Source organism: Hydra vulgaris, chromosome 14, assembly GCF_038396675.1.
Source record: "Hydra vulgaris chromosome 14, alternate assembly HydraT2T_AEP".
NCBI classification, from domain to species: Eukaryota; Metazoa; Cnidaria; class Hydrozoa; order Anthoathecata; family Hydridae; genus Hydra; species Hydra vulgaris.
The window spans coordinates 27497184-27524984 of record NC_088933.1 but is presented as its reverse complement, the minus strand read 5'-3'; the positions used below and the strand labels follow the sequence as shown (position 1 = coordinate 27524984).

Sequence of the window (27801 nt, the reverse complement as noted above, 5' to 3'; positions counted from 1 at the left end):
TATATAACCGTATACAACGTATTTAACAGGTGCTAAAGTGCACTAGCGCCTATATACACACACATACAGTTAGGTTATTAATTAGGTAACTTAAAATTGCTAGTAACAGAACCAAGTTTTATTCTAAAAATCTGTTCTACGTTTTTAAGAGTTCGCGTATAGCCAGTATGGTAGAATGAGGGTTTGCTGTCTTATTCTCTAGAATTTTATGGTAATTTATACATAGTTTAAAATTTTAAGGTTTTAAAACCTTAAAATTTTTTCAAGTGTAATTTTTTATAAAATTCATGATCATTTTATATATATATATATATATATATATATATATATATATATATATATATATATATATATATATATATATATATATGTGTGTGTGTGTGTGTATATATATATAGACACAAACACGCACACATATATACTTATATACACATACACACATATATATACACATATAAATATATACAAAAATACACACATACACATCCATGCATACATATGCACATACATATACACTCACACTGATTCACATGCGCTTATCACAAACACTTATACGCAGATACACATATCTTTGGATTTATTAACTGTGTTTGATTAGGAAGGAATGGAATAGGTTACTCTTAAAAACATAGATTGAATGGAGAGCTTTTAGGTCATAGGGAAGCTTATTCCAAGATTTTATACTTTAGTTTTTTATGAATTTATATCCATAAGTAACAGAACGATGATTTAAGACTGCAAGAATCAGATTATCAATTGATTGAAGATATCGGTTATTTGCCTTTTTTGTGAAAAAATTGTTAAAGGTAAGAGGTAGATTTTGTGTTGGTAATTCCAGACAAAATGGCAATTCAAGAATTGAACAAGGTCACATAGTTTAAGGATCTTACAAGTTTGATAAAGCACATTAGGATTGAATTTGTAATTCTGAAGATGTATTATTTTTAAAGCTTTGTTTTGAAGATGGGATATCCTTAAAACTACTTGATGCTGAGATTGTCCCCATATTTGACAAGCATGTCGTATATGTGAGCCAAAAATGGCATGATATATATTTCATAGTGTTTCCAGATTGACATAATGGCGAACTTTAGCCAGCATTCCATTTGATCTGCTCAATTTTATGGCTAAGTCTTTAAGATGGGATACAAACGATAGGTTGGAATCAATTATAATTCCAAAATATTTGATTGAGTTTACTGGAATGATTTTCTGGCCACTAAATCTAAAGTTTAAGTTTTTTATTGATTTTTGTTTTTTTAGATTTGAATATGACCAGTTAAGTTTTGCTACAGTTGAGAGAAAGCTTATTTGAGCAAAGCCACTGAAATGAATTGGCAAGATCATGATTAATATATTTGTTAATTTTTTTTAAAGATTTGTTGATAATGAGTAAGTTAGTACCATCAGCAAAGTGGTAAGGAGTTGCATACTTAATTGAGTTATTAAGGTCATTAATATAAAGAAGAAAAAGTAGTGGTCCTAATACTGAGCCTTGAGGGACACCGTTGAAACATTTTATTGAGTAGATTTTGAGTCATTGACTGAGACAAACTGAGATTGGTTGTGAAGATAGAAAGTAAAACATTTAAGATGTATTCCTCTGATTCCATAATATTCTAATTTTCTTAAGTTTAAAAAGGAATGTAAGAAGGCTATTAGGACCAAAGCTTTTTCCAGTTCTAAGGGTGGTTTTAATTAGATTGGAGATATCATTCTCTGTGACAGGATCAATAAAGAACGCATTAGAATTTGGAGAGCTGATATACTCAGTAAATTTGGATGTTAAAGGTATGATTTTGTTTTGAAGTTTGTTTTGGATAGTAACAAAAAAGTTGTTTAATATGTTCGATACAGTAGTTTGATCTGTGATAATATTTTTTTTTCAATTTAAGTTTGAGAGTTGAACTATAGTAGGAAGGTTTTTAATTTAATAGGTAATTAATGATTTCTTTTATCTCTTTCCAACTACTCTTAATATTGTTTAAGTTTTTACTAAAATAGGTTGTGTAATAGAGTTTTTTACTAATTTTTATTAGATTGCTGATTCTGTTTCTATAAAATTTAAATTTAGAAAACAGTTCATTTTTAGTACTAATATCCTTACCTTTTCTTCGTTTTTTATATAGTCAGTTTTTAATGGAAATAGATTTAAGTATGCCATTGGTGATCCATGGTTTTGATTTAAGTTTAATTTGCTGCTTAGTTAGTTTTTTGTATGGAGCATTCTGATCTAATATGTTTTTAAATGTCTTTAAAAGAAAACTGATAGATTAATTTACATCATCATCTTTTTTAATATAGAGATCCCAGTTAATGTTGGAAACATCTTCAATAAATATACTTTTGTTAAAGTTCTTGAAGCATCGCCTGTAAGATATACTTTTTTTTTAGGGTGGTTAGTTTTTCTAGGAATGCAGATAAATTGAGCCATATAATCAGATATTGAAATAGTAAGATTGCCAGAGATTTGGTCAGGTGAATTGAAGTTTATAAAGATGTTATCAATAAGTGTTTGTGATTTAGCTGTTATGCGTGTTGGTAGAATTAATGAAAAAGAAATAAGCGAGTCAAGGTAACTAGATATAGGATCTGATTCATTATATATATATATATATATATATATATATATATATATATATATATATATATATATATATATATATATATATATATATATAAGTGTATATATATATAAGTGTATATATATATATATATATATATATATATATATATATATATATATATATATATATATATATATATATATATATATATATATATATATATATATATATATATATATATATATATATATATATATATATATATATATTACCTTTATTAAAGCTATTAAAATCTAAACAATCTCAGTTTAAAATTTAAAACTACATTGTTATTAATAACAACTTGTATTTCCATAATAAAATATAATTACAAAAATAGCTTTTAATGTCATATTATAGTATAAAAACCACAAAATTCATAATTTTTTTCAAGCTTTTATTCTATGTTGTATCCAAATTACTTGAATATTTAGTATTATTTAATATGCTAAAAATTAGGGGGTAACAACTAAAGGGAAACAACTAGGTGGTAACAACTAAGGGTTAACAACTTAATTGATTCATTTAGCTTGAGTTAAAAAATTATTTTTTCACTAATAATTAAACTTTTTTATTTTGTAAATTTTAAATCTATTTGTTTTTTATTTAGTTGAATTTGAATAACAGAGATTACTTACAAGTTGACTGACTCACAGAGATTAACTACAAGTCGGTTGAATGTATCTAACTTTATGTAATGTAATGTATCTAACTTAAATCCTTTAAGCTAATAACCTTAACCATTTACACATTATCACAGTATAACTTCAATTATTTTATCCTTTTCTTTTTTTAAGACGTCTCTCCAATAGTTTAATCCCGAAAATTGACCTGAAACACAGGAAGAGCTTTCTAGAATAGCCCCTGAGCAAGTGTAGTTGTAACCCGGACCAATTTTATGATATGAAATCAAATATCCAAAAGCATCATGTACGGCAGAATGATAAGCCATAGGTCCATCATCGTCAAAAAGTAGTTCGTGAACAATACCACTATCACCAGGACCCACTCTTCCTAATAAAAAAAGAGCATGTGTTGTGCTTCAGAGTATAAAGTTAAAGTGATAGAACTAGTCATCAATGTATTGTACATTTCAATAAATAAACTAAACATGACATAATTTTTTAAAAAAATACCTTTTTTAATTTGTAGAGGAACGTCTACGATATGGAAAATAAAGTAATTTTGTTGCATAAATTTTAAATGGTTTCCAATAGTTACGCTTTTTCAAAAACAGATTACATAAACATACATTTCAAAAGTTATTTGACCAATAGAAAACAATTTATAGTGTATGAACAAAAACGAACATTCCCGTCTGCCGTAACTTGTGGGGTTCCCCAGGGCTCTATTTTAGGACCACTGATCTAGTGTACATTAATGTACAATAGATTTTCTAGTCTACATTAATGATTTAAAGTTAGCAGCAGACCCATTAAATTGCATTATTTTTGTAGATGACTCCAATCTTTTTTATTCCCACAGAAATATTATTATATAATTTGAAACAACAAACGAACAACTAACTCAGTAAACTTTCTAGGCGTAATCTTAGATAAACATTTACGTTAGAGTTTTCATATAAAAAGTATTGAAAATAAAATGTCAAAAAATATAGCAATGGCATATAGGACTAAACCATTTTTAAACAATAATTCTTTAGAGATTTTATATTTCTCTTTTATTAACATTTTAAATAGCAACTTTGTTGTCCCAAAATATCACTCAAAACTAACTTCATATTCATTTCTTTATCGTGGACCTTACTTGTGGAACATGATTCCCAAAATTATAAATACACATAAAACTAGTATAGAGCAGTTTATAAATGAATCAAAACAGGTATTCTTACTTATGGACTTTAATATATCCAATTTTAGATATTTTTAATTAAAACCAAAATACAAAAAAATAATTAACACAAAAATTATATCTGAATAATGTCTGAAAAATAAACTAAGTGTATCAACATTTTTTTTATTACCTTAATTGAATCGGTGAATGTTAAAAGGGCGGAAGTCCAACAATGTAAACTTTCGGGAAACTAAAAAAAAACAGCACTACTTCCTCAGTAAATTTTTGTTAACGGTTTAACAATTTTTTTTGAAGGGGATAATGTTTTTTATCGTAAAAGCAAACATATTTTTTTATACTTATTTTTAAAGAACCTATAAACCAATTAACACTGTGGACTTAAGCCCTTTTAACATTCAACAAATAATTACTACTTAATTTATTATGATTTTAATTTTGGGCTATAAAAATTAATGTCACAAACTGCAATAAATCTTCACAAAATGTATATTTATAAATTGTTTATACATTTTAACAAAAATTATAAAGAAAAAAAGGTCAATTACAGAAATTATATCAGCTATGCCTAATCATTTTCCCCCAACATCTTCTGCTTCTCCAACGTTGCTTTCTGCAACGTTGGAGAAGTATGTTGTCACAATCGTATTGAAAATTGTGAAATTTGCTTATTGCAAACTGAGTTTGTCGGTTTCTGGGTTTACCCATTGTTTCGATTGAGGTAACGTTTCTTTTATAGTAAACTGGCCACCAACTTGTAACATTGTAAACTAGAGATGAACTCTCCACTTCAGCCACTAAAAACTTTCTTCGATTACTATATTTTAATATAATTTTTTTATTTATTGAACGATGTACACTCTGTCATGCCTTCTTAACTCTCTTTTTATAATCGAAAAGTCACGGTCACAGGGCAAAAAGCTGTGCCCTCTGATTGATTGATCATTTTATTCCACTTATTGTCAGTGAACGCCATAAAATGTTTGAAAAGTAATGGTTTATATTTTGCCCAATTATCGGCATAAAAGTTGAGTTCATCATACTTTTAAGGACAGGTAGACAGGTAGTGCAAAAGAAAGGAGCAAGTTTCATTTGGAGACTTTCTATCCTGCCCTCGTAATGAAGGTATAGTGTTACAAGGTTTCTCTTCGCATTATCAATAGAAAATACACTAACCATCAACTGCCTTAGGTAAACTCTTTAAATGGTATTTTGGGCAGTGAAATGTTTTGCATATAATCTACGTTTAGGGACAGAAGATTTAGATATTTTTCTTTCCTAGCACCCTGTACATCTTGTTTTATGACTTGGTAAAATTTGCGCGTCTGTTATGTACTGCTAACTCAGTTACTGCTGTTTTTTTAGCAACTTCATTAAGGTGAGGTGATTTTGTCTTTAGCTTTAACTCTTCGCATATGCAATAGGTGTCAACTTGATGTTGCCCGAAACGTACATGAAAGTGTTCATTGTAGTAGTTGTAATAGGACTTGTAACTGAACTTTAACCCTTCATTTTTTTTTCATGAATAGTTCATACAATAATTTCACGTTCAAATCTTCACTCAAAAAATACCTTTCCTTTCCGCCATAGTGGATCAGTTTTTTTGGAAAGGAGTCTATGTGAGCGTATACCTTAGCTAGTATATCATGACTGATAATGTAACTTGAATGTACTCTTCTCAAATCTTTAACTGCTTTTCTATCCATTTTTAAACCCCTTACTCTTCGAACCTTTTTTTCTGACGCAGAAAATATTGATACACAACACATACCTGTACTAGTTCATTTCCGATCGAAACATGATACTTAAATTTCTTTTTGTTTCCGTCGTTACTTATTTTTTTCATTCGGTATCTTCATTGGCATCACGAATTTTTCCCTTGAACCAGGCCTCTTCCTCACAATATCCGTAACATCAACCAAGCCGCGTAAAAATAAATAATGCTCATCTTTTGTATTGGACTGGCTGCAGAAGTTTATAAATGCATCATCGAGGTTGTCTTTGCAAGTAGATTCAAAACCCTTTCTTGAACAACTGAAGAAAAAAGCACTATGTTGTAGTTTTACTTTATAAAAAAAGTTATAGGAGTCTAGTCTAGGAAACAAAATAGAGCTTAAGTTAAAATACGATAAGTGATTGTAGACTACCCTAAAAATGTCATTCTATTGTCTTTGGCCTACAAACATTTACAACCTAAACAAGCAATCAACAACCTAGGTCTATAGGCCAACTATAAAATACAGAGCCTAAATCTGACCAAATTTTAAACAAACTATTACAATTTGGCTTAGGACTATTATTAAATTAAGAATTAGTGTGTATTACTTTTTACCTGCATGGATCTCCGATAGACTTTGCATCAGCTTTTTGTCCCCTATGATTTTCATATGCTACGCCAGTAAGCCTTGATTTCTTAATCGTGTTTCTTTTATAATCATCTGGGTTTCTTATCTTTTTTTTATAACTTGTATGATCAGACTAACTACCACTATCACCCATTTAAAAAAGCAATCAATTTAAATCACTATTAAAATGATCAAATGTAATAAATCAACTTTACTTACCACGCTGTACAATCAAAACAGCAAAGCGAGGTTAAATTTGCAAAAGAGTTATTTTTGTAAAATATGTGACTTCCGCCCTTTTAACATTCAGCGATTCAATTATGGTATTACCTCTATTGCGTTTTCTAATTTATTTACGTTATTTCTATGAAGTATACTAATTTATTTATGTTATTTCTATGGTGTATATTAATTTATTTACTTTTTATTTTTAAATCTTAGTTTAAATTTTTAAGTTTCAAGCAAATGATAATATCTTTTTTTTTTTTTTTTTTTTTTTGATCCTACTCTTTCCTTAAATTTTGATTCTCTAAATTTTTTTTTAAATGACATCGAATTGTTATCTATTTTACTTATATATTTTTTTTAATAAATGGTTTGTTAACTATAAATATTTAAATATTACGGTTTTTGTAAATACGTGAGAATGGGGCTCGGTGATATGGCTAAATAAGTCTTCTTCTTGCCCTGCTAATATTTATTTTTATTTATACGCTTCGAAACTGTATATATTGTTAAACAGCAAAATAAACAATAAACAAAAAAAAAACAAAAAAAAAACAAATTACATTGCAATGCTTTTTAAACAAGTTGCAATGTTTTTTCAGAGGAGTTAACTTTCTTAGTAACAAAACTTTCTTAGTAAAAAAACTTTCTTAGTAAAAAAACTTTCTTAGTAACAAAACTTTCTTAGTAATAAAATTATATACTTTAGAAAAGGCAAGTAAAGACTTTATGAAAAGGCAACTAGAAGTTTTTGTACTTAAAGCTTAAATACTTAAATGTTTTATACTTAAATGTTACGTCTCCTAAATAAGAAGACATCTTTTCATTCTCTTTATCTTTACTATTCTTTAGAATAATAATTTAATAGCTTTTAACTTTTCTAATCATGTTTATGCTTTTGGTTAATGAGTTTATATGAATGTTCTTTATAGTATCTCTATTTTCTAAAGTATCTCTCTGTATAAATTGTGGGTAATCCAACTCAACTTAATTGACAAACATGATTTGTAGCAAAGAACTTTCTGTCACAATTTTTTGTGATAAAGTTTTTTTTGTTTTGAATATACAAGTAATACTTATGGATATTTTGATCTGTCTTGGCATCCATTCAACCATTTTTATTATTAAAGTTGCTTCCAGGAAATTCCAATTATTTAGATGTGCTAAGAATAAACAAAAAAAAAATCAATAATGTAATCATTCATCTCATCTTGAAATATAAAGTCGAGAGTTATTTTACTTGGACTAGAGTTATTAGTTAACTGATGCTAACTTTTGTTCATGTGTTAAATGATCTTATTTCTTTCGCGTCTACTGGTTGCAAGTAAATGATCTCTTTTAGTTTTAGAATGAGTTCTTATATTGTATATTTAAACTTCTAAATTAAAGCTTATTATTGTTATTTTTATAAAAAGTATTAAAATGTGAACAAAGCATACATATGTATATAAAACGTGCATATATATATATATATATATATATATATATATATATATATATATATATATATATATATATATATATATATATATATATATATATATATATGTATATATATGTATATATATATCAATACTGGATCTTTTAAAAATATTTAAAAGAATAAGTTAAATTTAAACACTCTTCCTAAAATATTATTTGTAAAAAAATTTCAATAAAAAAAAGATTTGTGCCACCTTAAACAAATTTAAAATATTATTTGCAATATTTGTTTAATCTCATATGCAGTGACGGATCCAGGAGGAGAGGAAAGTAAGGGAGGGGAGGTGGGTATACATCCTGCCCTTCCAGAATCTTTAAGTCCTAATATATCTTAGAAATTGAGGACAAAAATATTTAAATATCCCCCCCCCGCCCCTACCGAAAATTCCTGAATCCGTCACTGCTAATATGTTGATAAATAACAAAAAATTTAGTAGCTATAGTTACCTGCAACTGGGCACAACAGAACTCCAAATACTGGGTCAAGTGGTCCATAATCTTCACCAACAAAGTCAGATATTACTTTTCCTGCTAGAAGCTGTTGCCGAGATCCCCAGTAATCTGAATGATTTAATCGATCTGATGGGCCTAAAAATAAAAGTTAGAACTCGAAGTTTTACAGCCTGAAAGACTGTAAAAATTAATAAGATTGTTTGAACTCTCATTAATATATTATTAAATATTATATATTACAATAACTAAAATCGGAAATCTAACTTTTTTCTTACATCCTCTCTTTATGTATATTTCTAAGAATTTTTTAACATCGGTTACAAATCGTTGCGGATTTTTCAGTCCTCTTGTTTCTAATAAACCTTGCATATAGTAAATGAATTCTTCTTCGTGCCCAGTGATTTCCGTATTGTTTCCAAAAGATCGTAAGAAAGCATCCGCTGATTGAATAAAATACGATAACGTAAGTTCATTTTCTTGTAAACTGTTTTCAGATGGATAATCAGTTTCCTTTTGTCCAAATATCCGAACATTAATAAGACTTTTGCAATAATTTATAATTTGTTTATTTCTTGGTTTTAAATCTAAGATTGATTTTATGTTATTGACCGATCTTTCGTCACTTCTAACAATGCTATCTCTTCTTGCGTACATAGCTATAAATATATATATATATATATATATATATATATATATATATATATATATATATATATATATATATATATATATATATATATATATATATATGTAAATTATTTTAGTGTATTTTACAAATAGAGTGCTCAATGTCCTTAAAGAACAGAGCAATAATTAATTAGTAAAAAACACTTATCTAACTATATATATATATATATATATATATATATATATATATATATATATATATATATATATATAAATATATATAGTTATCAATATATATAGATATATATATATTGATAAATATATATATATAAAATAAATATATATATTATATATATAATATATATATAATATAAATATATATATATATATATATATATATATATATATATATATATATATATATATATATATATATATATATATATATATAAGTATATATATTGCCGTATCAATATAGTTACATATATATTGCCTTATCATTATATTTATAATAAATACATATCGCATATATAATTTTCAGCTGGAGCAGGAAGAAAAGAAAATCTTATCGCCAAGTCCAATTTAAATTGTCATATTGTCAATGTTTTTATAGAAAAACAAAAAATAATATGTACATATATATTTGTGTGTGCATGTTGTTTATTTAAAACAACACTGCAACACATAAATATGAACTCAGTTGCTATAAAACAAGTTCTCTCTTTATTTTTTATAATTTAAGTATGGGAGTGAAACATCTGCTCCTACTTAATAATTTTAAAAAGCCCATCATGGGATTTGTTTAAAAAATTTAATAAAAAAAAACAATAGGTATAAGAAAAGAATATTTAATTTTTAATAAAGTTTATTGCGTAATTTTGTTCCCGCCAGCAACCTTCTAATCGTAAAAGCCATAGTTAAAAGCATTTTTTCTATAAAACCCTTCAAGGCTGATACGTGTTGCTTAATAATAACAAAAATAGTTTTTTAAAAAAATATCTTATGTTATTAGATGGGTTTAATTTTTTGGTTGTTATTGAGTAATTTGGTGTCAAATTTATTCCTGAAACTGAAAAAATTAGTTACTTACATCATAATATCAAGTGCTTCCTTTTTTTGTGACAAGGTAAACCAAAAACCTGTGTCCACCCATGATTAAATACCCTTAATTATTAAATAATTTTATGTCGTTATTTTCATATCCCATTTTGATGCTTAAGAAGCACACGTGGTCTTGTAAATTTACAGTATGTCAAAAAAATCATTTTTAACATACTGTATATTAATAGCTCATAAAAAGTCGTTTTTATTGAAAAATCAATCCCTAATGATTTTTCAATAAAAACAAGTTTTTATATGCTTAATTTTAGATTTTTGACCCCAATTTTTTTTTTTAATATTGAATTTATATCAAAAAACATTTTTATAACAAGAAATCAATATTCTTATACTTAAAACATAAATTATCCACTAAATTAGAAGAACCTCCCCCCCCCCCCTAATTATTTTTTAACTTATCTGTTGTTTAACTTAGTAAAATTGCAGAAAAAAAAGCCAAAAACAACCAAATTTAATTGATAGAAGTTATTCTAACTAATTTTGTAGCAAAGTTTGTTTTCTTTTTAGGTAATAAATAAATCATTAACAAAAATCTTAATAAAATCTTAATAAAAAATCATGGTGAAAAGATATAAAATTCACGAATCAATAAAAAAACTGATCCTGGGACACTATAAAAGTGGAAAAGGATATAAAACTTTTTCTAAAATAGTAAATGTTAAGCCTAATAGTGTAGGAAATGTCATTAAAAATTTTAAAAAAATGGGTACCGTAAAAATTGGCTAAGAAAAGGACGCCCAGCTAAGACTACCTTACGCATTGATAGAAAAATTATTCGAAAAGTTGAACAAAATTTAGGATTATCTGCACCAAAGCTTGCAAAAGATTTACAAACAGATCATGGTATAACTGCAAATCCTCAAACTGTTAGCAATCGCTTGAAAAATTAAGGTTTTGTAGGTAGAGTTGCTTCATAAAAACCTTTTTTTGAGTAAAAAGAATCAAAAGAAAAGATTGGGCTAAGAAACATTCGAATAGGACTATTGACCAATAGCAAAGAGTTTTATGGTCCGATGAAACAAAAATATGTTTGCTTGGTTCTGATGGTATCATACGCAAATGGAGAAAAATGGTGAACGCCTAAATCCTAAATGTATGAGACCAACTGTCAAGCATGGAGGAGGTAACATTAAGCTTTATTATAACATTTCAATATGATATATACTTCTAATTTATTTTTTCTTCTTATCATAGGTCGAATGATGGTTTGGGCTACTTTGCCTAGAGTGGTGTTGGCGAACTCCAATTCATTGACGGAATAATGATAAAAGAGGTTTATACTGATATTCTAAAGCAAAAACTGAGAAAACAACAGTATTAAAATGTTATATTGGGTTCCTCAATCACCAGACCTAAATCTGATTGAAAATTTATGGAATCTTTTTAAAATTAAAGTAGCTGATAGAAAGCCATCCAGTTTGTCTCAATTAAGGCAATTCTCAATGAGGAGTGGGAAAAATTTGACACACAATGGCTTAAAAACTTAGTAGATTCAATGCCTAAAAGATGTCTTGCAGTCATAAAGGCAAAAGACGCACGAATAGACTATTAATTTATATTTTCAAAATAATTATTTAAGGAACTTTTCTGACTCTAAACTCTTTTTTTCATTAAATTTTTTTTCTAATTCAGTGGATAATTTTTGTTTTAAGTAAAAGAATATTAATTTCTTGTCATAAAAATGTTTTTTGATATAAATTCAATATAAAATATTTGATATAAATTCAATATAAGAAAAAAAAAAAAATCGAGGTCAAAAATCTAAATTTAAGCATATAAAAATTTGTTTTCATTGAAAAATCATCAGGAGTCGTAGACTTTTTTGACATACTGCATATTTAAAAAATTGTCATTTATCATTCTATACAATTGTTTTTCATAAAACAATAAAACTTTTATGTGCAAATATACTTATTAAATACAGTCACTATCCTAAAAAAAAATAAGTTTTCTTATTTTCCACATAACCCTTTATTAATTTAAACGTTCACAAGTTAGAAAAAGTTGTACTTTGATAATTAGACTAAATAATAATAATGTATGTGAATAAAAGCAATTAAATAACAAATAATACAATAAATATATACAAAATCAAATACAAAAAATTTGCCAAGTGTATGTTAAGATTTACGCATTACCGTGTGGCATGGTATCGCTCAAATGTAACTATGTAATGATCTCTTAGATAATACGCTCTACCATAACGTATAAGAATTAAAAAAAAAGTTTGACGCTTCTAATAAATGTCTTTAAAAACTTGAATATTACGGTATGATAAGAACACAGAGATGAGACAAAAATCTTTGACTAGTTTAAATTAAATAAACTTTAACTCAATATTGAAAAAACAAAAATTGAAAAAATTAAAACCATGTATCTTTTAAGAAATGTATACTTTCAAATGATAAACTTCTGCTTTATATTATTAATGTTAAATTCAATTCAAAAAATAAAAAGAGAAACAAGAAGCGTCTAAAATAACACATTATACTATATTACTCTTTTATACGCACACTTGTCGCCTAAATATCATTATTGGCTAAAACCACTTTGGTTAAATTTTTAAAGACAAAAAGTTAAATTTGCGGAAACTTTTAACGGATAAAGTGACTGATCAACTGATTTAGTGAGAGTTTGCAAAGGAGTGCTGCTACATCTACTGAGGGTTTGAACAGCGATATGGTTAGAGGTTTTTTGCACTTTATTCTCGCGTTCTACCGGTTGAAAATATCCGCATTTTACCTGTGTACTAGTATAAATGTAAAATTTATGTGAGATACTTTACTTAAATACCATTGTTTAAATATTTTTACAGGATGTCTGCTAATATTTTTAGATAGAATTCTCTTATCCACTACCTGTTTTCTCTTATTTAATTTAAAGTTACCAAAACTCAACTTAAAATATAAACATAAAAAATAGACTTAGATTTTTTTTAGAAAAACGGTCTTTAATGGCAAAAATATAAACATTAATGCAATGCTAATTTAAAGTATCAAGGGAAGTTCATAAAGTTATCTGCCAATAGAAATTTCATATCATGAGTTCAATAAATAACTAACATAAGCTTGATGTAAGTTATGTAAGATTGATGAAGAGCCATTTTCCCTTATTTTTTTGAATTTCAACCCATTTGTTTGCAGATATCTTTTCCTTTGATCTGACAGACACCCTGTTTTAAAAGTTGCAGTGTTTTTACTATTTGTATATTAATTCCGTTTTTATATTAAAATATTTTTAAATATAAATAAAAGAGCGTTTACATATTTTGTAAAAGAGCCATTACATATTTTGAAAATAAAAAAATTAATTATCAGACGGAGTTTTTCTGAATCTCAATAATTTTGTAATAGTAAATATAAATGATGAACAATTTTTATTTATACTTACATAGTAACTTGTACCTTTTTTTAATAAAAAAAACTGAATGTTAAAAAAATCTCAATTTTGGAAAAAAATGGACGAAGACTTTTAGAAGAACGCTCTTTAAATGTAATTTGTATCAAGATTAAAACCTGAATAGTTATTTTTTTTTTAAATTTTAGGTGCCCCAAGAAGTCCTTACGGTCTTGTCAGAGCATTTAAATAAAATTTCACGCCTCCTTTCTTTCTTAACTTGCCTAGAGGTGGCGTGACGAACAACGGATCTCTAGATCACTTGCTTCTGAGACAAGCGCGCTAACCGCTTCGCTACGGTTGCTCATAAAATGTCATTAAATAGTTTGTTGCATAAAATTAAGCAAATCTAATGGCGCAAAATATTTTAAAGATTTAAGGGTTTACAAAAAAATATTCTTGGGTGTGAATCCGAAAATCCTCATTCAATCTATTTTGTCTGATACTAAATTAGATTTAAAAATTAACCGATTTATAATTTTATTAAAAGTTATCAAAATTTCAACGAAAAATCCTGTTTTTTTTAATGCTATGATAATTTTATTTCGCGAGGATAATTTATTTCACAAGAATCAGGGAAGAATTTTAAAATTTAAATGGTGATAAACTTTAATGAAAAAAATATATTTTGATAAAATTTTAACCCTGTCGATAAATTTTTGTCGAAAACTCTAGTTTAAACTCTTTATGTATAAGTAATAATAAACAATAGTAATAATAAAAATTAAATAAAACACTTTCTTTAAAACAAAATAAATAATTTACATTCATTATTCAAAGATATTTTATATTTTACAAATATTATTCAAATTTAATTTAAAGATAAATAACAATTTTTTCAATTTTAGTCGTAATTATATTCTTAGTTCATTTAAAAAACATCAAAAAATTCATTTAAATACTCCATTGCCCCGTATTTCCAATAACCATGAGTGCTATGCGTTGTCCCAAGCGTATTAATAGCAGACTCGCAGTATGTATCAGGATCTACAACAAAAAATCTACTTAATCTAGAATTTTGCAATGGCAAAGAACATTTAAAACCAGGTTGGAGGGATTGTATATAGATGTTATGACATGCATTTTCAATTTGAAGTAGCTTAGAAAAAGAATCTATAAAAGCCTTTGATGCAAAATATAAAGTCAAATACGGAAAAGGAAGATTCGACATTAAAGAAAATATATTCACAATAGCCCCTGCTTTTCTTTTTATCATTTGAGGCAGAACCATATGTGTCAATAAAACAATTGATTTGATGTTAATATCTATGAGTTGTTGATGTGGTTTTCTTCCATGACACGCAAATAGGTTTATATCGTTTGTTCCAACATTGTTTACAAGTATTCCAACGTCAATTTCATTGAGCGTGTTTTCCACAAAACTGTAAAAGCTGTCTTCTGAAAGGTTAACTAATTCCATGGATATACATTTTGTTTGCACATTGTAGTCTAAACTAATTTCTTCGGCAACTAGAAGAAGTTTATCTGTGTTTTTACATATAAGAAGAACATTTAACTTTCGTTGGGCTAACTTTCTAGCATAAGATCGACCGATGCCTTCTGATGCGCCTGTAACGACGGCCCATTTTCCACCATATTTTAAAGACAAATCAGAAGAATAAAGCAACCTATTATATACCAAGATGTATATATATATATATATATATATATATATATATATATATATATATATATATATATATATATATATATATATATATATATATATATATATATATATATATATATATAGTTATATATATAGTTATATATATAGTTATATATATATATATATATATATATATATATATATAATATATATATATAGTTATATATATAGTTATATATATAGTTATATATATATATATATATATATATATATATATATATATATATATATATATATATATATATATATATATATATATATATATATATATATATATATATATATATATATATAGACTTATATATATATATATATATATATAGTTATATATACTTATATATATATATATATAGACTTATATATATATATATATATATATATATATATATATATATATATAGTTATATTTATATATAGTTATTCTTTGGGAAAATACAAATTCTTATAGTTTTTTTTTAATTAAAACTTTCTAAAATATTTTTCATTCGTTCTGTTTTAGTTTTTACATTATTCGAACTTTGTTAAAATGTAAACAGAGTTAATAAAATACAGATTTTAGATTGGTAAATTAGATTAGTTAATTGGTGGTATTTTTCAAAATTTAAAGTTTTTGATATTTTGTTTTATTTTGAATTCAAAATTTGATAACAAACAATTTAATTTATGTTTTCTTTCTGCCCTTAGTGTGACCACAGACTATTTCATTACTAATTATGTTTTATGTTCATTGTTGAGCTTTAAACCAAATAACTCAATATGATAAATTTGATTACAAATTTGCTTAACAACACCTTTAAATTGCAATGCCCTAAAATAATTTCATAATTCAATTATTAATGAAATACAATAACAATTATTGTATTACTTAAACTTGATGTTGAATTAATATCAATGATATAACCATATCAATGATATAATTTATGTATATATAATGTACATTTATGTATTTATACTGGTGGGTTATTCCATATGAAATCACTTAGTTTTTCAAAAGTACCCCTGAGTTCCACCTCCAATTTTCTTCAAATTTTAACCACCCACAGCTTTTGTGAAAAAAAATACAATCCTGAAAATTTCAGCTTGATTGACCAAACTGTTCAAAAGTTATAATTGAATCAATATTGTCCAAAATTGGAAAAATTTGACTATCTGGAGCTTACTGTAGATTTTTTTGATTTTTAACAGTTCATAACTTTTTAAATAAAATAGTTGATTACCTGAAATTTTGTACGGTAATTGTTTTTCACCCAAATTATCTATTTCTGCAGGTGTTTTTGACTGATTTCAAACAACTTTTGAGTTCATGTAGCTCAAAGTTGCTAAATAACGCAACATTAGAAAAAATCTTGCAAACTTCAATGTACTGCAGTTCAATACCAACAGACAAGCTGTGCAAATTATTTGTTACTTTTGTGTATTTAGAGTAACCACTTGTGGAAGAAGTTAAAATTATGTGTTAAAAGTTATTTTAGCACTTGCAGCAGCCAGTTAAAATATCACTTTTTTTAAAAAATACAATAAATTATATTCACTTTGTAGGCATAGAAAGTAGATAGTTAAATTAAATTATGAAACTTTTTACTCGCAAAGTTCTATATAAAGACAATCACCAAAAAAAAAATTAAAAGACCTATACTCTATCTTATGATGTAATTGCAACCTTATGACTTAGGTGTATAATTTTAATTTTTCCCTGAATAAATATAATTAGTTTTTCCTAAAATAACATTTCAGTGTCTTAACTTAATTTATTTGATATGATTTTATAATATGTATTTGTTTAATTTTATCCATATAGTACTGATATAATTTTCACATGGTTATAATTTGAGTGTAAAATACTTCAATTGCTTCAAGAGTTTTTATTAAAACCTAAATCTGCACAAGATTTTCTGGATTTTATTATTTTAGTTTTCAATATTGGAAGAACCAAAAACTAAAAAGTTTTGTGTATGCAGAAATAGTTATATGTAGAAATAGTTTATTGGTTGCATTTTAGACAGTTTTAGTCACATTTGTATTTGAGATTTTATTTTTACTGATTTTATTACTGGAAAAATATAAAAAAAGTTTTTTTTTAGATTATGTTACATGTTTAACCCTCCATTTTTATATTTTAAAATGTAAATTAAAATAAAATGTCATATTGTAGAATGGTAGGAAGAATAAGACTAAAAGATACTGATATTGAAGTTTTAATTCAAAGGATAGGATACACTTTCTAACCAAATGAGGAGATTTGTTTTCACCATGAAAAAACCTATATTTCTAGATATGAAGCACTTCAAAAATACTGTTGTGATCCATTTGAAATCCACAAGAAAAAAATTATCAAGGGATTGTGTAAAGTCAACATGTCAATAGTAAATCAACTTAAGATCAAACCTGGTCAAAAAGTTTGTACTAACTGTATGGATAAATCCAAGCTTGAAAAAATTACAGAAGTTAGTCAAGATGAAGCTGCTGAAGATTTTAGTTGCTCAGACTTTGATAAGATAGTTCTTAATAAGAGTGTGTCTTTATTGGAAATATCACCACTCAAAAATGTAAGTAGGCTCAACAAATTAGGATATGGAAAGCAAAAACCTAAAAAAATTGCAACAAGTATGATAAAACCTAGTAGCGTCAGCATTGGATATAGACTCAAAAGATATAGTATCGGAAAAAGAGCAAAAATGTATAAACTGTAATGATTTAGACCAACTGTTAGATGCAATAAAAAATAAAATGAAAATAAGTTTGAAGGAAGAAAAAGTTCAACTACTAACACTAACTCCTGATAGTTGGTCAATTGGAAAAACTTGCAAAACATTTTCAGTTTCAGAACATCTTGTTCAGAAAGCTCAAAAGTTGAAAAATGAAAAAGGAGTATTTGCTAAACCTGAGGCAAAAATAGGAAAGCCATTGGAAGATATTGTTAAACAAAAAGTTATTGAAATTTATGAATCTGAAGAGTTTATGAGACTATGTCCAGGAAAAAAAGACTTTGTTTCTGTTCATATTAATAACGTAAAAGTTCATAAACAAAAACGTTTAATATTAGTTTGATTAAAGGAACTTTATCTTGAGTTTAAAAAGCGATACTTTAAACACAAAGTTGGACTCAACAAGTTCTGTGAACTAAGGCTGAAGTGGTGCATCACAGTTGACAGTAGTGGAAGTCACTCAATTTGCGTATGTTATTATCATCAAAATGCTAAGTTGATGTGCGCTGCTTTACCTAAGGACCATTTAATATATTACAAAGATTAGATAAAAGTATGTGTTTGTAATATAGATAGTCAAAGCTGCATGTTTTATCTATGTTCCAACTGCCCCGGTAAAGTAAATTTGCAGATTTGCTTAGAAAATGTGTTTGAAAATAACGATTTTGATTTTGACCATCAGATCACATACAAAAAATGGGTGTCAACTGACTGAACTGCACTTGTCACAGTCCAAATGAGCATTATTGAGTTTATTGAAACTCTAAGTGATACTTTGTATGACCTTTGTCACCATCACTTTATCAAAGAAGCACAATTCTCCTATTTATCAGAGACAAAAAGAACATTAGATCAACACATGTACCATCTTGAAGATCACAATATAAATGCTGAGCACCATTTCTTTACTACATCCCATGGCAAAGGTTTATGTGATGGAATCACATAGACTTTTGCCATGGGATGTAGCAAAGAAGTGATGTTGCATTTTTGCCAATCAACTTGTTTCTCCGCGCAGCGGCCATGTTTGTGAAGGTTCGTGTTTTGGAGTTATAGAGTTGGGAGAGTTATTTAGCAAGTTTCGTGTTTTGGAGTTATAGAGATGAGCACAGTCCCAGGCACAAGATGCTATCACAGTTTTGTACCAGGTGGAGAGAAATTACTTTTACGGAGAATATCTAGTGATACTGTCTATGATACCCATTTGCTGAATAATTTTAACTTGGCAAAAAAAGATCCTTCAAACTTTCAACCTGGTAAATACATTGCATGCTTATATGATTAAGAATGGTATATAGGGTTTGTACTTGAGATTTGTTATGAAAACCAAGATGGTATTGTAAACTTCATACATAGAAACAAATTAAATTTAAAATGGCCTAATGATGCACGATCAAGTAAATGTGGGGTTCCATTTGACAAAGTAATATGTCAAATAAGTGCCCCATCCATTAAGGGTAGAAGTGCTCATGACTACAAACTTGCTAATAATGATTATGAAAGTATTATGAGTTATGTAAATGAGAGATAAAGAAATTAGTGTACCTGTGTTTCCTGTGTATATACACTTGCTCTTTCCGGATTTTTTATTTTTTTGAAGTATAATATAACTTGCGCTATTAGGTATCCTTTTAAATTAAATAAGCATTGCACTCAAAATGCTAAAACTATGTTATAAGATAGAGTATAGGTTTTTGAATCTTTTTTGGTGATTTTCTAATTATAGAACCTCGCCAATAAAAAGTTTCATAATTTTTTTTAACTGCCTACGCTACTTTTTATGCCAGCAAAGTGAATATAATTTATGATATTTTTTTTAAAAAAGTGATAAATTATATTCACTTTGCAAGCATAAAAAGTAGCGTATAAATTTTATTTGCAAATATTATACCTTAGTTATAATATTTGCAAATAAAATTTATTTGCTAATTCAGAAATAAAATTAAAAAAAAAAAAAAAACTATGCAAAATTGAATAAGACTAATACTATTCACTCTTAAATTTTGCTATGCAGTGTTATTTTGTTCACTTTTTATTAAAACAGCAAATGCCTATTCTGTAGGGCAGTTAGGTCCATACAAAGATAAATACTAACAGCATGCCCATAAATAAATTAAATATGTACTACTACAAAAATAGTACAGCAACAAATTAAGCAGATACATAAAACATAATTTTCAAACTAAATAGACTAGATTGGAGGAATTAATTTTATTTTTAAAAGTATAAATATTTTTCACATATACAGCATCCAAGGTCAACATATTTCAGATGTCCAAACTGACAAAAAATTTCTAAGGTCCTTAAATTTTTATTTGAAATTTCTTTGAACATGTTCAACTAACCAATCCAATGTTATGTTATTAAACTAAAAGAAAAAAAATCTTTAATAAGCTAATTCTCATTTAATCCATTAGCTAATACTCTCTCTGTTCCGAAATACTGTTCCGACTTGTATGCAACTTAAAGAATTATTGAAAATAAATTATGTTGTTAATTTAAAATATATTTTATATATTTTTTATTATATAAAATAATATATACTTTATATATATATATCATTGTGAGCCATAAAGACCGTCAGGTTCAACTTTTCCCCACCTCTAATTTTTTTTTTTTTAAAGTAAATGCAGTTAGTGTAAGTCTTTTTCAAGTGCAGAACAAATCTAAAGTCGATCAGAAGAGTTAGTATTTTAAGTATTAAAAGTTAGAAAAACCTAAAAATTTAGTCTTAAAAATAATGCAATCCGCCATTCTCGGCTTCTTTTTCTTTAATAGTTTTGAAATGATTCAAGTAAAAAAATATACATACGGTAAAGATGGCTGATTTAAAACAGTCTGTTTGTGCAGTCTGTTTGGAAAAAAAAGGTAAATATTCAAAATCTTTAGTAAAAGTACAACCATCTGTAGCAAATAAAATCAAGGAGTTAATTTGGCCTGAGTACAATGTAGAGTTTAATGTCTGTCCGGATGTAATTTGTTCAAGTTGTAGAAGAAACATCTTTTTGCTGGAAAAGGGATCAAACACTTATCTTTCAAACTGGATAAGTAAAGTTTCTCAGGTATATGACTTTAAACTTATTTAAGTTAAATGATTAATACATATAAAGATTTTTTATTAAATGCTATTTTGAATTAGGTTGACAGACCAAGATTTAGACGTAGTACTGAGCTTAGTGATATTATACAATCATCTCATGTTAATACAAAAGATGTTGAATCTCTGAAAAAAAATATGTGCAGCTGCTGCTTTACTCTCCTTGCAAGAGTTTAAAAATTTATAAGTTACTTGATAAGTAAATTAAAAGTTATCAAATATTCATTTATAAACTTCAATAAAAAGCCTTTAGGCGTATATTATTTTAAGAGTAAATTTTATTCTTCAGGATGTCATAACAACTGTTGTTCTAGTCAGGCTGTTTTGAATTTAATTAATTTGGCAGAAACTCTTGATTCCACATCATGTGAGCAAGTTGCTTCAGGCATAATAAAAAACAAAATGGAGCGAGAAGGCATTGAGAGAGGCCAGTCTTTTAAAATATCTACAGGTGTTTAGGTTTTTATTTTCATTTTTAAATAATTAAAAAGGGTTTATATGTTTAGATAAAACTTAAATGCACATATAAAACACTCAGTAGATATGAGGCTTTTGTAACTAAGCAATTGTATAGGTTGCTAACAATTTTTTCAAAATGTTTGCATTGTAAATTTAGAATAGGGGTAGGTTAAAGATACATATAATTAATTATACTTTATCTTTAAAGTGGAAATCCGTTAACTTTAACTGTTGGAACTAAAGACAATAAATCTTCTAGAAAGTTTTTTAATCAAATATCATTTCAAACAGTGATGGAATTAACTTCTGTTTTGGAATTGACAAAAAATAAAACAAAAAAACTGATATCAAGTCTCCGTAAGAATCTGGGATCATTTACTGTTGTGGAGAATAATGTAATTAGTATGATGACATCATTACAAGAAGAAATTGAATCTAAATATAAAATAGAACAAGAGAACTTTATTTGGAATGATGAAATTGTAACAAGACATGTAGTATTTATCTATGACACTTCTGAATTTATTCTTAGTATTTTAATTGAAAGAGGAATGGATCCTCTCTCCAGTATGATACGTATATCAATAGATGGAGGTCAAGGATTTCTGAAAGTAATTGTAAATGTCTTTGATAAAACTAATAAAAATGAGATTTACATTGACAGTGGAGTTAAAAGGTGTTTTATTCTTGCTATTGTTAAAGATGTTTGTGAAGACAATGGAAATTTGCAGAAAATCTTGAGTAGATTAAATCTGGATAATGTTACATATCACCTTGCATTTGACTTAAAATGTGCTAACAGCATCTTTGGTTTGTCTTCTCATTCAGGTAAATATGCCTGCTTGTGGTGTGAAGGCGAATGTTCCCTAGAAAGTGGTACTCCAAGAACGTTAGGTTCTTTTGATTATTGGTACAACTTATTTGTTAAAAATGGGGCAAAGCGGTTAGAGATGAAAGATTTTAAAAATGTTATTAGTCCTCGACTCGTTTATTTAGACAAAAATGCTGAAGATGAAGTTAATCACTTAGTCCCTCCACCAGAGTTACATCTTCTTATGGGGATTGTGACATTACTTGGTAGACTACTTTTAGATCATTGGCCTCTTTTTAAAAACTGGCTCAAAGAACATTATATCTTACTTAGAGGTTATCAAGGATAGGCTTTGATGGGAACAATTCCAATAAACTTCTGGAAAAAGTAGATATTTTAGAGAGAGATGTGTTAGCATCTCAAACTAATTTATTGCCTATAGTTCATTGCCTCAGAAAGTTTAAAAAGGTTAAAGAGTGCACCTTTGGATACGAATTAGGCAGTAATGCTTCTTCAGTTATTGAAGAGTTTAAAGTATCATTTTGTTACCTACAGCAGTATGCAAAGATGCATTTGAATACAGAGCTGAAGGTTACCTGGAAAGTCCATATAGTTATCTGTCATATTCTTCCATTTGTAAAGTTTAATTGTTGTTCTTTGGGATCATATGCTGAACAGACTGGAGAAGCTGTTCATAGTGCCTTCAAACCAAGTTGGTCTCAATACAAGCGAAGGATTGAACATAAAGATTATGCTAAAAGATTGAAATCTGCTGTTGCAACCTTTTGCTTAGATAAAATGTAAATATTGTAATATTAAAGTAGTTGAGTTATTTTTGTTGCATTTATTGTATTTTTTTTCTTTTAACTATTGGTATAATAGTGTACAAGGAGTTTAAATCACTTCAATTTAAGATTAGTAAGAAAAAGTAATGATTTTTTTATGGAGGATAATGAAAGATTAATTAAAAATTTTTTTTTTGAAAGGAGGTAATATCATCATAAAGGGGATAACTTTATCACTTGAAGGGGGGTAAATAGGGTAAAAAAATAAGTTTTTATGTTACTTCTGATCGACTTTAGATTTGTCCAATACAAAAAAATAACATATCTAACCAGCACTTGTCTTAATATGAAAAAAAATTAGAGGTGGGGAAAAGTTGAACCTGGCGGTCTTTATGGCTCACTGTGATATATATATATATATATATATATATATATATATATATATATATATATATATATATATATATATATATATATATATATAAATTAAGAACATAATTTATTTTCAATAATTCTTGACGTTGAATGGAATCAGAACAGTATTTCAGAATGGAGGGATAATCTATATATTTAATAAATATATAGATTAAGGAATTATTTGAAGATAAAAATTTTAACCGCAAAAAAAAAAACATTTTTAAATAAAAAAAAAGAAACAAATTAGACAACCCTCTGTATCTCATATTATTTTTATACTTTTTATATTATTATTTCTGTATTTTCAAAAGAATATATACTGTTTTTTTTCATTGTTTTTTCTTAACTTAATATAAAGTAAATGCACAACAAACAATGAAATTTTTTTAAGCAATTAATTTAAGACAATACTTATAAAAAGTGCTATTAAAACTTATAGAATGGTATTTATAATATAAAAACTAGTCTTGTAGCAAATATCATCTAATATAGAAATTTTTTAAAATTTCACTGTTTAAAATAAAAAAATTATTATTAAAAAAATTAAAAAAAAAAAAAAAAAAACAACAACAAAAAAACAACAAAGCTCTTGGTTTTTTGGCTAAAAAAAGCTGATTAGTCTATTAAAGCAACAAAATCAGCTACTGAAAATAGCAGTAGGAAGGTATTTAAGATTCCATAACAGCGAAAATTTTTTTTTTAATGTTTTCTCTCTTTTTTTTTCTTCTCACTTAAAGTTGGAACTCACTAATGTCTAAAGTACTCCTATATGCCAACCGTAATCAGCCAATTTAATCAGCTGACTATATATGTAAGTACAATATTGGGCATATTTATAATAAGTTAATATATTCACATATTTGCTGGTGTGGCTAACTCATAAATTAGTTTCTGATGACCTTTAATTTTGATAAAGTTATCACTTTTCATAAAGTGATAAATTAACTAAAAATTTTTTTTTTACGTTACATGTGAACACAAAAACACATCCATGTGCATAGATAACTGTGAAAACTGGCAAAAAAAAAAAAAGAAAATAGAATTTATAAAATTTAAACTTTAATCTTGAAAATGCCTTATCAAATCATATTTATTCAAAAGATTATACTTTATTCAATTAAAGATCTTAGTGTGTATTAAAAAAATAAGAGAAGTGAAATTGTATAAAAATTTCAAAAATAACAATCATTTTATAAAAAAATTATATTTAAGATTTTTTTTTGAACTATTATTAAAAAAAAGACTTTTTTTATTTTTATTTAAAAAAGGCCGTTTCTCTGCAATAAACTCTACAATAATAATTTTTTAATAAAATGATTATTATTTTTTTATAATATTAGGGACCCAGTAAGGGTCTTGTGTTCCCTTTAAATCCTACAAAATTTTAAAAAAATTATATAGAATTTAAAAAACAGAGTTACTTGTGAGAACCAATAGAATGTTTTAAGAATATGAACAGATCTTTTTTTAGAATATAGGGGGCAGATGGGACACCCTAACATACATACATATAGAAATACATACAGAAATCTGATTTCTGATGAGTCCTAATTGATGAAACACAGTTTATATATAAATATAGATATATCTTACACTGCTGATATAGATGAGCAGTGTGACGTCATACTGAAATAGCCTGCTGCGGGGGGCTTCAGTACATACATCGACTGACAAATAGCCCGACTCGCAGTGGAGTGCTCCTACATTGACTGAGGGTTTGGGATGGGGCAGCAATCTTTTCATTCATTATTCTTTGTTTTCTTTTTCTAAAAAAGCTGTATCAAATTAGATAAGCAAAAAAAGTGAGCAAATGCTCGCATAAATATGCTATAGTTTGTACGCATATTTAAGCGAGAGGAATGTTTTTTTAGTTTAAATATATGTCAACGTTTTCTATTTGACATTTGTCTTAGAAAAGCTGCGGGGTACAGATTGATCCACAATATTCGATTTGTAGAGGGAGAGAATAGAATCAGGAGTAAGTAAATAGCAAACAAGATAAAAAAAAGCAACCTTAGCAGATGTTAACTAAGTGATTGATTGTATATATGGTTTCCATGAGAGGTCAGTAGTAAACAACAATCCAAGACGTAAAGAAGAGGAATCAATGAGAGGGTTGCCATTCATTAATATAGGAATGTCGGCAGTGTTGCAATAGCTGTTTGCAGTAAATAACTGAGTTTTGTTGGAGATACAATTTACAAGCCACTGCAAGCCCCAATCTGTTACAAAAGTGAAATTAGATTCAAGATTGGCTGTCTGTTCTAAGCCATTGAAAAGAGGAGACTTTTTGTCAAGACAGGATTATAAAAATGAGTCATGAGCAAATAGAGTCACTCTAGATGTAAGGTTATCAAGCAGATCGTTAATGAAGATAAAAAACAAAACAGGACCAAATCAACCAATCAATCAATCATTTATTTCACTTAATAAAGTAAATATAAAGTTAGAATCAGTCATAAACAGTTATTTAACTGACAAAAACATGACTACCAACAAATATTCATTATAAATTTGACAAAATGTATAACATATTACTAGCACATGAATAATATCAGGTAATATAATAATAATAATAATAAAAATATTATAATAATAAAAAATAAAAATAAAAACAAAAAAATACTAAAAATAATTGAAAAAAAAAAAGGCACTTAAAAAAAAAAAGAAGCTAAAAATAATAAATAACAGGCTTTTAAATAGAATGATAACAATACAGTAACAAGAAGATCAGCAATAGCATATTATTTAAGAAAAGAGGCAAAAACAACTTGAATTTTACAGGTACAAAGGATAAGGTCAAAACGACATGAAAAAAATTATCGAGTTAAATAACAAAGCAGAAGTTTGTTGAAGAAGTGTGTTGGCTTTCGAGGATGACTTTAATAAAGCGGTTAGAAATAAATGATTTGATAATCTCAAAAATTTTCACACACCATATGAAGCGAGCTTATGGAGAAAACCAGCATAGATAATAAAATATTTAGCAGCATAATAAAATATTTACATAATTACTTCAATTAAATTAAATTTACGACTGGCATTTAATTAGCTTTATATTAACACGTTTTAATACATAAAACTTAATGAAATATTTCGAAAAAAAAAAAAATTTTACTTTGGGATAGCATATACTCTTGTTATGTATATAATTCTCTTAAGAAGCTTAATCACTGCACTGGTAGTATAAATAGCACCAACGATAGCCAGCCCATTCCTAATATTATCAAAAATGCAAATAAACTCGTCAAAAGATCTAACAATCAAGTATCCATCTAGACCTAGCGACATTTTAATGTTTTTTATAAGTGACTACAAAAAGTTGTGACTACAAAAAGGCATGACTACAAAAAGTTGTACACAAATCAAATTTTATACGCGCGAGGGGTCGTCCATAAGCCTATGGGGGAGGGGGGGGGGTATAGTTTTCCTTTATCGACACACATGTATGGGCGCCCTCAGAATTTTTCGATGTTCCAGATAGTACACTTTCACACATCGTACAAACTCCTAATTTAAGTTTGTTTATACCATGCCAAATAAGGAGGTCTTGCAAAATATTAGGATGGCGGAGGCCTGTGAATAAAAAGCCCTAAAACGCCTGCCCTCCCCTGCCCATACGTGAGGGCACTAATGTAGTAAAATTTTCAACTTTACCATCTAAAACTAAATTTAAATTTATTGACAGATTTTATTGGGTGGGTAAGGGGGGGACATAAAAATACGCATGGCAACAGTGGGGAGGAGGGGTCAAATTTCAAAATTTTTGGCGTACGTACTTTATGGACGACCC

The 27801-nt window shown here is 27.0% G+C and overlaps 2 protein-coding genes across 3 annotated transcripts; both read right to left on the bottom strand.

The window, feature by feature from the left end:
• Positions 1-3058: 3058 nt before the first annotated feature.
• On the bottom strand, positions 3059-9578 carry LOC101236484 (uncharacterized). Of its 2 annotated transcripts, none has more exons than XM_065817378.1 (3): positions 9199-9578; positions 8918-9058; positions 3059-3620 (listed from the first exon to the last, which is right to left on the bottom strand). In XM_065817378.1, exons 1-3 carry the CDS (start codon positions 9575-9577, stop codon positions 3361-3363), a joined length of 780 nt encoding a protein of 259 aa, XP_065673450.1. In that variant the 5' UTR covers position 9578; the 3' UTR covers positions 3059-3360. The 2 variants fall into 2 exon arrangements, with proteins under 2 accessions (XP_065673450.1, XP_065673451.1); XM_065817379.1 differs by lacking the exon at positions 3059-3620 and adding an exon at positions 7873-8151.
• A 5211-nt stretch (positions 9579-14789) lies between these two features.
• LOC100209815 (hydroxysteroid dehydrogenase-like protein 1) lies at positions 14790-27378 on the bottom strand. Its single transcript, XM_065817065.1, has 2 exons — positions 27127-27378; positions 14790-15693 (listed from the first exon to the last, which is right to left on the bottom strand). Exons 1-2 carry the CDS (start codon positions 27297-27299, stop codon positions 14937-14939), a joined length of 930 nt encoding a protein of 309 aa, XP_065673137.1. The 5' UTR covers positions 27300-27378; the 3' UTR covers positions 14790-14936.
• Between the last annotated feature and the right edge of the window lie 423 nt (positions 27379-27801).